Source organism: Anser anser (genome assembly GCF_964211835.1).
Source record: "Anser anser genome assembly, chromosome: 1".
NCBI classification, from domain to species: domain Eukaryota; kingdom Metazoa; phylum Chordata; class Aves; order Anseriformes; family Anatidae; genus Anser; species Anser anser.
The window spans coordinates 13,282,567-13,297,575 of NC_139720.1; the positions used below are offsets into that span (position 1 = coordinate 13,282,567).

A 15,009-nucleotide genomic window follows, 5' to 3' on the forward strand; every position below is an offset into this window, starting at 1 on the left:
AATGGCTGTGGAGCCGCACCTCCCCTTTTTAATCGCTGTACAACAGCACCGCGGGCTGGGCGGGGGCACAGAAAGCTTTTAGCTGAACGCAGGGGCTCTCCACTTGCGTACAAGCCGCAGACGACTGTTGTATTTAAGGTGATTTATTTATGGAGAGCTCGGCAAATGTGGTGCCCCCCCCACCCCGGCCTGAGGCGGCCGCAGCCCCCCCCAGCCTCACCTGCGCTCCCCGCCCCGCCCCGCCCGCCGCGTCCCCGTTCCCATGGCAACGCGAGCCCGCCTCCTCCCCCTCCCCTCAACCCCCCCTCCCCTTTCCCCCTCCTCCCTTCCCATTGGCTCTAGCGCCGCCCAATAGCGGCCGAAGGCGAGTCCTCACCTCCCTCCCCTTCCCCCCCCCCGCCGCCCAATGAGAACACCCGGGTAGTTTCCGCGAACTACGACTCCCAGGAGCCTCCTCGGCGGGGGGCGCTCATGGCGGCCGCCGCCTGTTTACGAGGCGTCACGTGACCTTGGCGAGGCGGGGAGGGGGAAGGAGGAGGAGGAAGGGGGGGCGCCGCCATGAGGGCGCTGCGGGCGGGCTGCCGCTGGTGGCCCCGCGCCTGGAGCAGCTCCTCAGCCGCGCCCGGCGGCGCCCGCAAGCCCCTGAAGGAATGGGAGCTGGAGGTCGGCCCCCGGGGGCGGCTGCGGGTGCGGCTGCCGTGCGAGGTGAGCGTGAGGCCGCTGGAGCCGCGGCGCCGCCCGGGCTCCGACCGCCTGCTGCTGGTCACCGTCCGCGGCGACAGGCGGGACCCGGAGCGCGTCCGGGTGCGGTACGACGAGGAGCTGCAGCTCGCCGCCATCGCGGCCGAAGGCGTGGGCAGCGGGGCCGCCGTGGAGGTCCGGGCGCCGGCGGAGTTCGGTGGGTGAGGTGGGTGGGCAGGGGGGAGCCGGTGCCGTGGGGAGGGCGCTGGGCCGGTGCGGGGTGGGGGTCCCCGGTGGGCGCTGGGCGCCTCTGCGGGCGCTTTTGGGGCCGTGAGGGTGGGGGTTGCTGTGTGGCCCTCCTCGGGGGTCAAAATCGCTTGGAAGAAGCCGTGGCAAAAGTAGATGAAATGCCAAGGGCAGCTCTTCTTTTTAGGGCACGTCTCACGTCATCGTCTTGACAGAAGGGAAAAGTCTGGGCAAGGCTTCTTGTACGCGACCTACAAGCCGTTTCTGAGAGCCACCATAGCCACTGATACCAACAAACATCTACCCACAAACCATTTCTGAGAGCCACCATCGCTGCTGGTAACAGCAGGCATCCGTACTGAAGCACTGATGGTGGCCTTAAGTTCAGGGATGGCAAACGGTGAGCTTGCGGGGGTAATTCCCCTCGATGAGCTTAGCGAGCTGTTGACCCAGAGGTGATTCGGGTTTGCTGGTTTTTGTTCCCCCCCCTCCCTGCTGCTTTATTTCTTCTGATGCTCTGCTGCAGCTGTGCTATGAGAAATGGTGAATAATCCTATCCAATTCACATTTACTATGTGTCATCTGGGAGGTTTTTGGACCACCGCATTAAATTTTCTCAGTTACTGCTTTTCCTAACTCCTATAGCAAAGGCATTCAGAACCCTTAATCTTTTTACTCATCTCGACTTTGACTCATGTAGGATAGCCATACTAATTCATACTATGAATTCGACTAGTCCTCTGTCCTGTCTCCAGCAGCAGGCATAAGAGGATGCTTAGGGAAGAGTAAGAACAGGGCAAACAGCCAAGTGTACTGTCAGCTGTTTTCAGCTTGGGCATCTTCTGAGCCTGATATAGCTCAGACCCTCGGTGGATCTCTCATCCAAGTGCTTGTCCATTTACATGTGTAAACAGCGCCGTGGTGAAAGCTTACTGGCAAACTCCATGCCTTTTGGCAAAGGATTCCCTGAGGTGTACTGTCCATTGAACTCCTGCTATTTTCTCACACAAGTGCGCAGTGTTCCAAGATCATCTTCACTTTGTCAGTCAGTTTTAACAAGTCTGAATAATTCAGCTGGTGAAAAGTTTTCAACTTTGCTATTCGTACTGATTTCCAAGTTCACAAAGTGTTCAAGATGATGCATAATTTATAGTTAAAAGTCAGAAAACGATCCAGGACTTTGTCGAAGACTTCTTAAAGTCCAAGGTCAGTGTTTGTGAGCAGATCAAATATTATCAGTGTATTCATTGCCTCTTTCACCAAACAGTAGCAGTGTCATGAGGCAGGAGTGTCATCTGCTTGTAGATTCAAATCTTCCCGAAGAGTTGTCTATCTGCTAGGTTCTTATTTTCTTGGGTTTTTGTGGTTGGTTTTCTTTCTCCCTGCTTGCCACATACAAAGATTATGTTGGCTTCTCTGTAGTTTACTAACAGAGTTCATCCCAGATTACAGACAATCAAACCAAAACCAAAACCCATCCTTTCGTTTATTACCCTTCATTTCTCTGACACCAGTTGTCTTTTCGTTGTAGTTGTTAAGCAGCAGTCTTATACCTTGTTTTCTAAAGGGTGTTTGAGTGACTAGTTGGTGTTGCTTGATGCTTGTTACTCTTTTTTGAAGGATGGGAGGGGAGAATTCCTAGTGTTAAGACCTGGAAAATCTCAGCCTTCATAAAGAGCTTGAATGTGGAGAACCTTCCTCAAGGCCTTAGCAATGAATTCTAATAAAAAGAATTAATTTAGCCGTTGTCCTATTTTGAAATTATGTTCATGTTATGTATTGAACATCAACCAACTCTGCAGACACTCCCAGTCTCCTTCCTCCCATTCTTGAGATGGGCTTTATTAGCTTCTGGGTTTCTAAGCAAGTCGTTCCACTTAGTTTTGGGGTAAGATTATACAATTTGGGTACCCTGTACAGTCTGTGGATTATAGTCACCTTCTACTACTTGGTGTTTGTTAGACCATAATTAGCACAATGTTAGTATTGTCTCTTTGTGCTATCTAGACATATCCAGAGATAAATCTCTTGATGTAAATATTTTTTTGTCCTCAGTGAAGCTACTCGCCAGTAAGGTTCCACTTCAGCTCTGGCATGTCTTTTGGATTCTCTGAGTAGTTGTTTGTTTTTTGGGTTGTTCCTTTTCCTGTGGTAGGAAAGAAATGTCCATTAAACATCAGTGCACAAGATCTCACTCCTCGGAAAATGCATCTCAGACTACAAATAATGTCAGAAAAGGCTCTGGACTCATAGAAGCACAGAATTGGAATCGCAGGATCACTTTGCTTAGAAAAGACCTTTATGATCATGAAGTCCAAAAATGCTGTAAGCATTCGTCTCTCAACATTCTGGCTTTTCTCTGGCCTTCCTTGCCCATGTGAGGGTGTTGGCCCTGTTCTGTTTAGACTGTTTTATCTCAACACTTTTCTAGCACTCGACTGTAAGAAGTTGAGAAGTCGATGTGGATGTCCTTACAGTATTCTAGCTAGTTTCCTTTTTAGAAGTGAAAGCATTTCAGAACAGCTTTTGCAATTTGGGTTGGAACTTACCCAGGAAGCTTTAAGTTGGCTAAAACTCCACAGAACCTGACGAACATTTGCAGAAGGTGCTGGATGACAAGTTTAAATACAGACCTTAAACCAAAGGGAACTTGTATGAGCCCTACCGGGCTGACTGCTGAAGGATGCTCTGTTTCTGTTCCAGTGGCTAGTCTTGTGCTGTGCATAGTCTTTCAATATCCTACTCAATCTTATCATCCTCTGACACATTTAACCTTCACAAATAATAGATGTTGATGAATTGCTCCTTAATCTAGCAGATTTTTTATTTATTTTACTTCAGGGTGTATGTATCTTAGCTATTTATTCCAGGGATGGTACAGGCACATAGCTGTAGGTTGTGAGTCTGCTTATCAGAGGAAGGGAATCCCACTTGGCATCTAGAACAGCATGTGCTGACTAACCCTGAAACCAGCTCTCTCTTGTTAGTGTATCTTGATTAAACCCTCAGGTAAAGCCAGCTGAGGTCTGGCATAACCAGAATTTGAGAATCATCCTTCTCTTCTTACTATGTAGTTCTTATGTTTAGTTTTAGTAGGTATGTATTATTAGAATTATAGGGTAATTCAGGTTTGATGGGGGCCTCAGGAGGTTTCTAGTTCCAGGTTTTGAAAACCTCCAAGGATGAAGACTCTACAGCCTCCTTTAGCGGACAGTTCCAGTCCTTTTCTGTATTATACCCTGGGGAAGGGACTGTTCTGGCAGCTACGCCAAAGTCATGTAGGAGAACCATCAAGTCTGAAGCAGTGGCCAAGCTTTTCCCTGAGTAGAATACCAAAATTCTGTCCCCTCAAGCATTCCAGGCCTGGGCCAATTTAGAAGACGGTGTTTTTTTGTCTGGTTGTTCTGGTGTCAGCTGTCTCTTTGTGAGACCTTAACTATACCACATCAGTCTTCTGTAAGCCCATAAGATCACTCTCATTTTTGGTTAAATACTGTAGATTCTTGTAGGCATAACTAGGCAAGCTGAATGCACGTGTGGGTTTTGAAAGCTGTTGTGAATCACCAATATCACAAAATTATGTTATCACTTAAACATTTTTTCATCCTACTTATGAGGGGAGAACCCAGGATCCTGGGAATGCTTGTTTCTGCTTTTTGTTCTTTTGTAAATGTAATGGAAAACAGATATGTTTGCAACAGTGTATTTTCTTAAGTCTTAACATATTAACTGAGTTGAGAAACAACAGTCATCAGTGTCTATTCCTAAACATGGCAGATTTACAGCCTCAGAGCAGCAAATACTGTAATCTGATGCCCTTAGTAAATAAAACTGAATTATCTTAACAAGTATGGTCATGTATTGGTAAGCTTCCCATACAAGCAGAGAACTGGGTCATCATGAAGTATTTCTAGTGGTTCAGTGCTGGTGAGTCACTTTGAAACAGGCTGATAAGCTATTTATTTTAAATATTATAGGTTAAGGTGGTATTTCTGGGGTACCTCTGCCTGTAGTCTCATACCACAGGTCTTTTTTTCCCTGAGCACATTTATTTTCAATGCAAGTCCTTTGCACCTTAAAGATCTTTGTGCGTTCTTCAAGGTTTGCGTGGCTGAAGTTGGCTGCAGCCCTCAGCTTTGCCAAGGAGAAATCAGACTATCTGTGGAGCTTTGGCACTGAAATGGATTGTAACCTATTCCTCCTTGTTTGTTGACGTTCTGTTAGCAATATTATCCAGCTCTTAGCCTGCCTCTTCTGGGAGTCACTTATTCTTGCATCAGGAAGCCTGTTCACGTGACAGGCATTCCTTGTCCACTAACTCTTCCTCAATCAAGGCTAGCAATGCACTGTGACTCTGCAAAGGGTCAAGAATGTGTTTCCAGGCCAGGAATGCTGTGTTTCTTAACAGCACGCACATGAATTTGTGGACTTCTGCATCCTATTTTGGCACAGATCTTCAGTACGTCTAGGATTACATTACTAGTCTACTTTTCACATGATGGCTGTAATATACCATGCAGGATCAGAAGTTTTTGTTACCTTTATTCTTAGCAAAGTCTCATTAAGTAGGTATCATGGCTGAACTGACTGTTCTTAAGCCTCCTCCTCTTTTTTTTTTAACAGAAGTGACAAGAGGTAGAAGCTGCCATGCTGATGGAATTTAAAGGTTTGCACAAGCAAGCTGCTTTTTGTCTTCTCTTCTCTGAAAGCAAGGTAGCAAAAGTCTTGGATGTAGGCTCTCCTGAGGACCATGCAGTTTTCCAGTGGGTGAACTGAGCAGTTTTGAGCAAGACAGCTTGTATTTCAGAAACAATACTGTTTTCCTTTTCGAACTCTCCAGGTTTGTGCTGTACAAGGACATGCTGTTTCAAGCTCAGATGTCCGTGCCTCTATCAGTGTCTCTCTGTGAATTGCATTTAAACAATCCAACTACTTCCCAGGAAAGAAAACACTTTGGAAATGTCTCACCTATGTGTCTCAACAACTTAAAAGCCTGCAGATCAGCATTGATCAAATTGAAATAGCTCGAATACCACTCTGATATTTTTAGTCTGGTGAAACTACCTAGGCTTTGCCAATACAAACATTGTAATGCTGGCCTTCCAGCCTCTGTTAGTCACCAATCCCTTGTCAGCATCCTTTTGTGCTTTTACATGCCTCAATTTAAGAATTTAAATTTAAGAAATGTACAGTCAGGTAAAATCTTGGTCACAGTATCACTTTCTTGGAGGTCTGTGCGTCTCCCTCTTTCTCTGTGAGGAGGCTAAGAAAACAGTATCTACAAACAAAAAGGCTTTCTGGGAAACTTGCTTCTCCAGTTCAGTTCTTCTGGCATCTTTTTCTTCTCAAATTGTTGCCCCGCAAATACTGTCTGCATCCTTCACTAACCTTAGCCTTTAGGTAACTGCAGCAAGAAGGCAGCAGTTGTGAAGCAAAGAAATTAAACATATTTTATCTGTCTCCTGCTGTACTGAATCCTCCTGTTTTGTTAGGTAGCAAAACCTTCCTTTGTTGTGAGTTGGAGTTTTCTCTTTGTTGTCTGCAAGCTGCCCTCAGTGTGGTTCCAGTGCCTGGTCTGAGCAGCAGTGTGCCAGTTGATCTTCAGCCTCTGCCATTTCGTGGGCCTGACTTGGGGTTTCTTGTTGGGGCAGAGCCTGTTATATATACTCTGATTCTTCTCCTCTATTTCTTAGAATGTTTCCGGTCACCTTAGCAGATGGTGAAGATGAAGGGAGGGCTTTCATAGTTGCTTAAATGAAGGTTTCTTTCCCAGATTTCTCCCTTCCTCGTTCCCTCTGGTCGTTAGTGTGCAGTAAGCTCACTGCATCTCTTCTAGCACTAATTACTTGCTTCTTGCAACATATTAAATGACACCTATTACATTCTTCTATATTCTTCCATTCTTTTTCTGATTCTTTTCCATAAGAAAAGACAAAACTTTTTCTTTCTTCTCCTTGCTTTACCTTTTACCAGTGTCTATGGTGGCCATTAAAATAAATGGTTATTACTGCAGTCAGAATCCCCAGATTGCACCTTCTCACGCTTCTCCCTGGTCCTTTGAGCTCATCCCTGAGTTTAAGTAGCAGAAAAATGTTTGTGCTGCTCCTGCATGAGCCCATAAATTACTCACTTGATAGTCACATTATCTACAAGATCCAGTGAGTTTTCTTTATGGCAGCCTGTGAACAATAATAAGGTGAGGTGATTCAGACTGCAAACAGTTACTCACGCTCCTTCATGCCCGGAGGGTAAGTCAGGCCTTCCAGCAGGCTAGGGAAGAAGGGTGCACGCAAGCTTCTGTACCTATTTTTGTGTTAACGCTGCTTGCTGGCTGAAGCAGCACAGGTCTAAGCAAGGTGAACTCTAACTTAATACAAACACATCTCCTGTGATGGAGTGCTGCTACTCCTTATGGTTTCAAACAGCTTGTCAGCTTTCCCACCCCAAAACGCGTGACAGGGTAGAATTGCTAGTAGATATGGTGACTAAGGTAGCTGTGTGGTGGAGGTGCAGTGTAGGAATGGCTTAAAAAAAAAAAAAAATCACTAAAGGACTGTACCTTGCCAGAGGTAAGCAGATGATAATTAATTATACAGCATTTATCCTACTGCATGTAGTTACTGTATTGTAACCAAGTACTACATTAAACAGATCTGAGTCTTATTGTTCTGTTGCTAATTCTCTTTTAATTCTAGATTTGGATATCAAAACATCAGGCACTGGCTGTGTGAAGATTCAGAAAATTGAATGCAGTAACTGCAAAATAGAAACTGAGAAGGGGACTAGTGTCTTGCAGTCAATAAAGGTACAATGAACCCTTCCTTATTCTTTTAGTGTTTTAAAAGGGATTGCGTGATGGAATATGGTATAAAAAATAAAATACCGGGTGCCAGTTCTAGAGATTAAAAACCCTTTGGTATTTCTAAATGTTACTGCGTGTGTAGCACCTTGCCTTATTTATTGCATACAATTATGACAAAAAGTCAATAGCCATAAATAACATGAAGTAGGAAGTCCAGGCATCTTTGATAGCTGAAGACAGCAGAAACAGTGGTGCTGCTGCGCGTGCGCACACACACGACAAAAATAAAGTCTGGGAATTCCTTTCTCTGAACAGCAAACTAATAGTTATGTTTGCTCATTTGGGACTATGAGGTGCTTCACAGCATACATTATCTCTTTTTTTTTAATGTCTATTTTTTTCTTAATTCTGATGTACCAGTGCTGTTGACAAACTCTATAGATTAATGTGTAACTTGAAACTGAAATGACATGTCCTAAGTACCCAACTGAATATACTGATAAATACTGTATATGACAGGGTCATGACCTTGTTTTTTTGATCTTAAGACTTCAAGTTTGCTGACGCACTCTTTTGTGGACGTAATGAAAGAATAAGCAACTTAGGTGCTGTTTGGAATAAATTTCACTTAATTAAGATTGTTCATGCAGCAATTAGTATAAACTCAAAAGATTTTTTTGTTTCTTTTTTAAAGTATTTCTGAGATACGGAAAACCTTCCAACATCTTTTCCTTGCAGTGATAAGAGATTACATAGCATGCATGGGGAAACTCAACTTACTGGGAAACTTAACATACCATAGAGTCAGGTTTACTCCGTGTTCAGTGACCTACAGACAATCTGTATTGTCCAGATTCTGTGTAGTTGAACATACTTTTTGTCAGATTATTGGTTACTTTTTAACAGTACTGTATGTTACAGATGTTGTGGAACTCATTAAAAATGAGGACTATATATAACATATATATGTTATATATATGTATAATATATATATATAACAGCAAGTGAAAATATGAGAAACTGCATAATATGAGAAGAAGCAGTTTTAGCCAGCATTATTGACAGTAATCACAGGATGCCATCACAACTGGCAAGAATTTTTGTGATGTCATGCAGAAAGTTGTCTTCCCTCAAAATCCTAACTAATCTGGTGGCCATCTTTTCTCAGATACTTGAAAGATAAGAGACTTTTAAAATTTAACACTTTGTAAATGAGAAAATGTTCTGGATGCCATCTCCAAGCAATTGAAAGAGAAGAATGTTATGAGGAGTAGTCAGCATGGATTCACCAAGGGGAAATCGTGCTTGACCAACCTCGTTGCCTTCTGTGATAACATCACCAGCAGGGTAGATGGAGGGAGAGCAGTGGATGTCATCTACCTTGATTTAACAAGGCTTTTGTTACGACATCCCACGACATCCTGCTAGCAAAGCTGAGAAAATGTGGGATAGAGGAGTGGACAGTAAGGTGGGTTGAGAACTGGCTGACTGGCTGAGTTCAGAGAGTGGTGATCGGCGGCGCAGAGTCCGACTGGAGACCTGTGACTAGCGGCGTTCCCTAGGGGTTGGTGCTGGGTCCGGTCCTGTTCAACATCTTCATCGACGACCTTGATGGGGGAATATTTTCTGCCCTCAGCAAGTACACAGATGAGACAAAGCTGGGAGGAGTGGCTGACACGCCAGAAGGCTGTGCTGCCATTCAGCGAAACCTGGACCGGCTGGAGAGATGGGCAGGAAGAAACCAAATGAGGTTTAATAAGAGCAAGTGTAGAGTCCTGCACCTGGGAAGGAACAACCGGACGTATCAGTACAGGCTGGGGCCGACCTGCTGGAGGGGAGCTCTGAGGAGAAGGACCTGGGGGTCCTGGTGGACGACAGGTTGGGCATGAGCCAGCAGTGTGCCCTGGTGGCCAAGAAGGCCAATGGGATCCTGGCGTGCATTAAAAGGAGCATGGCCAGCAGGTCAAGGGAGGTGATCCTCCCCCTCTACTCTGCCCTGATCAGGCCTCACCTGGAGTACTGTGTCCAGTTCTGGGCTCCCCGGCACAAAAAAGACAGGGATCTCCTGGAAAGAGTGCAGCAGAGGGCCACAAAGATGATACGGGGCCTGGAGCATCTCCCCTGTGAGGAAAGGCTGCGAGACCTGAGTCTGTTCAGCCTGGAGAAAAGAAGACTGAGGGGGGGATCTCATCAATGTGTATAAATAACTGAAGTGTGGGGGACAGAGGGATTTGGCCAACCTCTTTTCAGTGGTTTGTGGGGACACGACAAGGGGCAATGGCCACAAAATGGATGACAGGAAGTTCCGCACCAACATGCAAAAGAACTTCACAGTGAGGGTGAAACTGGAACAGGCTGCCCAGGGAGGTTGCGGATTCTGTAGAACCTGAAACCCTGAGCATGGCATCAGCTCTGAAGCCAATCATTCACCTGATTTGTACATTGCCTCCTCCTTGGGTCCCCAGGTCTCTAACTGGGAGGAGTGAGGAGAACACTACTTGGGTTCCCCATCCCTTCAACATCTTTCCAAGGGCCACGAAGTCCCTTTTGATGTTTCATAGTTTCCTTGTTGCAACCTCACTTGTCCCTACATGAAAGAGTAGAAATGGGTGGTAGTCCTGTCGCTTAACCAAGCTTGGTAGCCTCTTTGTGATGTTGTGGATGCAGGTCCCAGGCAGGCAGCAAACCTCTCGCAAGAGATTGGGCGGCAAATGGGCACTTCAGTGCCTCTCAGAGTGGAGTCTCCAATCACCAGCACCCTTTGTGCTTTTTTTGTGGCACTGGTTCTTATATACGTGGTTTGCTGGTCCACGTTTATACTGTTGCCCTTTCCTGGGGCTTGTTGTTTTTATTTTTATTTTATTCTATTTCATTTTATTTTTGCCCCAGAGCATCATACCTATTGCATAGGGGCACTTCAGGGGCAAGGGGGAGATTCCTCCTCCTGCTCTGAGCAGAGATGAGGGTCCAGCTTCCCTTGTCTTTGTGGTGGTTTTACCTTGCTAGGCAGCTGAACTCTACCACAACCCCTCTCTCACTCCCCCTCCTCAGAAGAGGAAGGGAGGAAGTAAAGGAAAGAACAACTCAGGGGTTGAGATAATTATTTTTCCCTTTAATTAAATTATTCTTATTAAGGAAAGATTATTATTAATTAAACAATTTAAGAGGGAAAAAAGGGAAAGGGAGGGAGAAAAGGGGGGAAATAAAGGCTGTGTGGAAGTGCAGAGGAAAGAAATTACTCTCTGCTTCCCACAACTGAACAATGCTTGACCATGTCCTTGAAGCAGGGCCTCAATGCACGTAGTCGTTTTTTGGGAGGACAGACGTTTTCGCAATGAGAGCCCACTCCTACCCTCTTCTTCCTTTTTCCACCTTTTATTGCTGTGTGTGACACCACATCATATGGTATGGAATATCCCTTTGGTTGGTTTAGGTCAGCTGCACTGGTGATGTTCCTTTCTCACTTTTTGCTCACCCCCAGCCTGCTGTCTCTGGGAGGGTTAGAGAGAGGCCTGGTGCTGTGCCAGCACTACTCAGCAGCAGACACACCACTGGTGTGATATCAGTTCTGTTCTAGCTACAAGTGCAGAGCATAGCACTGTGTGGGCTGCTGCAGGGAAAGTTAACATCCCAGTACAGTCTTGTGTGTCCATCAATTAGGGCAATTTAGGATTGGAGGCTCCCTTAGCAGTCCCTTGAGAGGACTTAAGGCAGGGCTGTTGCTCAGCCTGTGCCAGCGCTTGATACCAAGCATCAGTCTCTTGCTCAGATTTCGTGGATGCTTCACAGCCTGTTAAGCAAGACAGTAACTTGCTCAAAAAGCACACTTGTGACCATGACACCCAGTTCTGCCGTTGGGCCCTGGGGGACTTCAGGATTCTGGAATTCCGCACAGTTGGGGGTCGGGGAAGCTCTTTCAGCCCTCAGGGGCTCTGTTTGCATGTAGGCATCTGCCATGGGGGGGTCATGGCCCTTCCATCAGGGTTTTGGTCTCAGCCCACAAGAGATGCAGAGGCCATGGTTTTCTGCCTGGCGGACACCATGGCTGGGCTCTTCACGGGCAGGTTACAACCACCATTGGAAAAGAGCGGTGAGGGGACCCTCCCTGCGCGAACCACCGCGCCCCGCCCTGTCTACACGTCCTGGCCGCTGCGCTCCCTGGGGGCTGCCTTTTTACGGCCAGGGAGGGGGCGCTGCTGGCTCCGCCCGCTCTTTGTCAGGCTCCCTCGGCTGCCTCGAGTGGCCTCGATGCCGGAAAAAAGAAGCCCTGCCCGCCTCGATGCCCCGCTCCGCTGCAGAAGGCGTCTGCCCCGGAGCCGATCGCCTCGACGAGTGGCCGCAAAATGGCGGCGACGCCCGGTGTAAACGGCCCGCCGCTGCCGGCTCCGCCCGCGCCTCGTCAGCCTCCCTCACGAGAGACGCCGGGCCCTGGCTGCTCCCTCGGCTGCCTGGAGTGGCCTCGAGGCTGGAAAAAAAAAGCTCTGCCTGCCTCGATCCCCCGCTCCCCTGCAGAAGGCGTTTGCCACTGAGTTGATCGCCTCAGATTCTTGATGATTGCGTTAATGGCCTTGATTTTGGAAGCAGCACAAAGCATTGTGCTTTGCGGTTGGCGCAGCGCTTCCGTCATCTGCGCCCCATGAAATGGCTGGTCCAGATAGCCTATTTCACACTTACTTTCACAAACAGACAGTTTCTGTGCATCTGAGAAACCGGTGACAGAAAATGAACATGTTTAGAGAGCAAAAAGTAGGAAAGAAGAGACTGCCTTCAGCAGAGAAGGAAAAGCGGAAGTGTTTATCAAGTTCTACTTTCAATTGTATTTGTCACATCGTAGAAATACTTTTTGAATTACAGGCTGTACATAATACAACTTTATGTGCTCTTGATTGCTAAGCTCAATCTATGCCCACCATTTTCACAGGTTATGTTTTTTAATGGCAACTACACAGTGAAAATAGAAATTCAGACAGTATGGCGGACTGGTGTCTAATCTTACACAATTCCAATTTGCACAGGAAGATACCTCTAGCTAAAAGCACAGCACATCTCCTTTCCATCTTGTGGAGATGTTATAGTCTCTCTTTCAGAAGGAACAGCATTTTCTTGACCTGTCTTTTCTAACTGCGGACTAGAAACATCTTTGGAAATCTTTGGGGCCTCCTTATTCAAAAGTGCATTGCTTTCTGCAATGGAAAGAATAAAAGAAAAGAGCAAATGAACAGAAATGCGTAGAAAAAAAAGACAGAATAATTGTTGAGGGACATGTATTGCCTGCTGTTTTGCCATACCTGAATTCATAGAATCATAGAATATCCCGAGTTGGAAGGGACCCATAAAGATCATCGAGTCCAACTCCTGGCACCGCACAGGTCTACCCAAAATTTTAGACCATGTGACTAAGTGCACCGTCCTAGCGCTTCTTAAATTCCGAGAGGCTTGGTGCAGTGACTACTTCTCTGGGGAGCCTGTTCCAGTGTGCAACCACCCTCTCGGTGAAGTACCTGTTCCTGAGGTCTAGCCTAAACCTCCCCTGCCTCAGCTTGACACAGGTGTCAAATCAACATATAATGAAATCTTTTTCCCTAGAAACAGTAGCTACTGGTAACACTTTAATTGGTTTGCCAGCACAACTTTTACCCTGTTAGAAATGATGTTGACCTCTACCTTTATGTAGCATGCATAGTGTCCTGTGCGACAGTTGATACCATGATGTACCAGCACCGCATATAAGGTGTAAAGGAGTGGTTCTCCAACTGATTGAGACATGTAGGCTTGAAGGTCCAAATACTCAGGATGTTTAACGTCCTGAAAAATCCCAAACGGTTCCTTTACGGCAGTGTACCATGATGATTTAGCAGGTTACAAGCACCACAAGGAACCCTATGTTCCAAGAGCTTTGAACTATCAAAGTTAGGTGAGGCTCGAGGAGGGCAAGTCGGAGCATGATGCACACACACAAGCTGTGTCTGCATAACAGCTGAGAGAGCCACATGGTATGAGGAGGTGTAGAGTTAACACCCTAGCAAGTTGAGAAGAAAACGGGGTGCAAAATTTTTGGAAGAATTTGTAAAGAGTTAAGAAGATAATGAGACATTGGTATCTTACATTGGCAAAGCAGTTGCTGCTGTCTGCCTTGGACACAGCAGCCTGATACAGCGCCATTTTTTCTTCACAGAGACATTCTCCTGGAAGTCCAGCAGCGTGTTGCCTGTCTTGGGGGAGTTCTCTTCTGGTAGTCCTCTTACACATTTGTGACCACCTACTGCAACTACAAACAGATGTCATAGTTGGGGAGAGGGAGATGGGTGCATGCGTTTCAAATCTTGAAAGAAAAGCATAGGTGAAATGAGCAGTATTGCCAACTTTTTAGCAACTATGTCATATTTTTACTTTAGAACACACAAAGTATGGAGTGTTCAATTTGTGGAAACGAGAAAGCTACAATTAAATTTAACGCATTGTTACCAAAGCAATGTGTCACCAAATCCAAGCTATCTTAACCCAACTAGAAATTGAAGTTATTGCTTTTTTGTAATTGATGAATGCTACCCATATTTTTGATAATATATTTGTAGATTTGGGTTGTCTTCATCAAAAGTTATCTTCTCAAACATAGGACACCATTCTGTTGTATTTTTTTCAAAAAGTACTTAATGGGCTTTTGTCACTCCTCCATAATACAAAAGACAAAATGGAGAAAGCTGGAAAGCTTGTTTTGCATTGATAAGAACACCACGTTCTCTTCCTGGGGAGTATGGGGGGCTGATGATACGAGTGCAGTTGGCCTTTGGTAAATCAGAGATCGAGTGCATTGAACTAAAGCGAGAAATCAGATCAAAGTAGTAAGGCTAACCTTCAGCATTGCTGTTCTGTCCATTTTGTGTTGACATTTTCTCAGAGATTGCTCTCCCACTTTTCACGCTGGAGTCCACCATAGAAATATGTGAATGGCTCCCAGGCTGACTTGTCGATGTCGGTGGCAGTGAGCTTCTCCCACTTTGCTGTTGGAAGACGTCGAGGGGATGCGAGTTAAAAGCTACTGGTGGGGGACAGATAAGGTTTTAAGGGGGCAGAAAGGATATGAAGAGGCAGGAAGGACATTGGAAGGGGGTGCTGTTCTGGCAGTAGAGTTCTCCAGATGCTCTAGGGTAAATTTCTGTGGCACTGCAGGTTGCAAATTGTGAATTCGTGTGCTGCTGAGCTGATAGTTCAGCACACTGTCATGTTTGGCTGTATCTTGCACTTTCCACGTGCTGTTGTCTCCTTGCAAAACAAGGTTA

The 15,009-nt window shown here is 46.0% G+C and overlaps 2 protein-coding genes across 3 annotated transcripts in view; one reads left to right on the plus strand and one right to left on the minus strand.

Moving 5' to 3' along the window:
• The window catches only part of CCDC146 (coiled-coil domain containing 146), a 76,279-nt gene extending 76,018 nt beyond the window's left edge, over positions 1–261 (minus strand). The window contains exon 1 of one of the 2 annotated variants that reach the window (XM_083820808.1): positions 221–261. The gene's annotated coding sequence lies outside the window, so the exon portion shown is untranslated. Of the gene's footprint in view, positions 1–19; positions 166–220 lie in introns of those variants that run through there. The other variant, XM_083820807.1, reaches the window with a different exon arrangement.
• Positions 262–513: 252 nt separating this feature from the next.
• FAM185A (family with sequence similarity 185 member A) overlaps positions 514–15,009 on the plus strand; it is a 51,961-nt gene continuing 37,465 nt past the window's right edge. The window contains exons 1-2 of the mRNA XM_083820930.1: positions 514–898; positions 7,623–7,732. Of these exons, the coding sequence (XP_083677056.1) occupies positions 559–898; positions 7,623–7,732 (450 nt within the window). The 5' untranslated portion in view covers positions 514–558. The remainder of the gene's footprint in view (positions 899–7,622; positions 7,733–15,009) is intronic.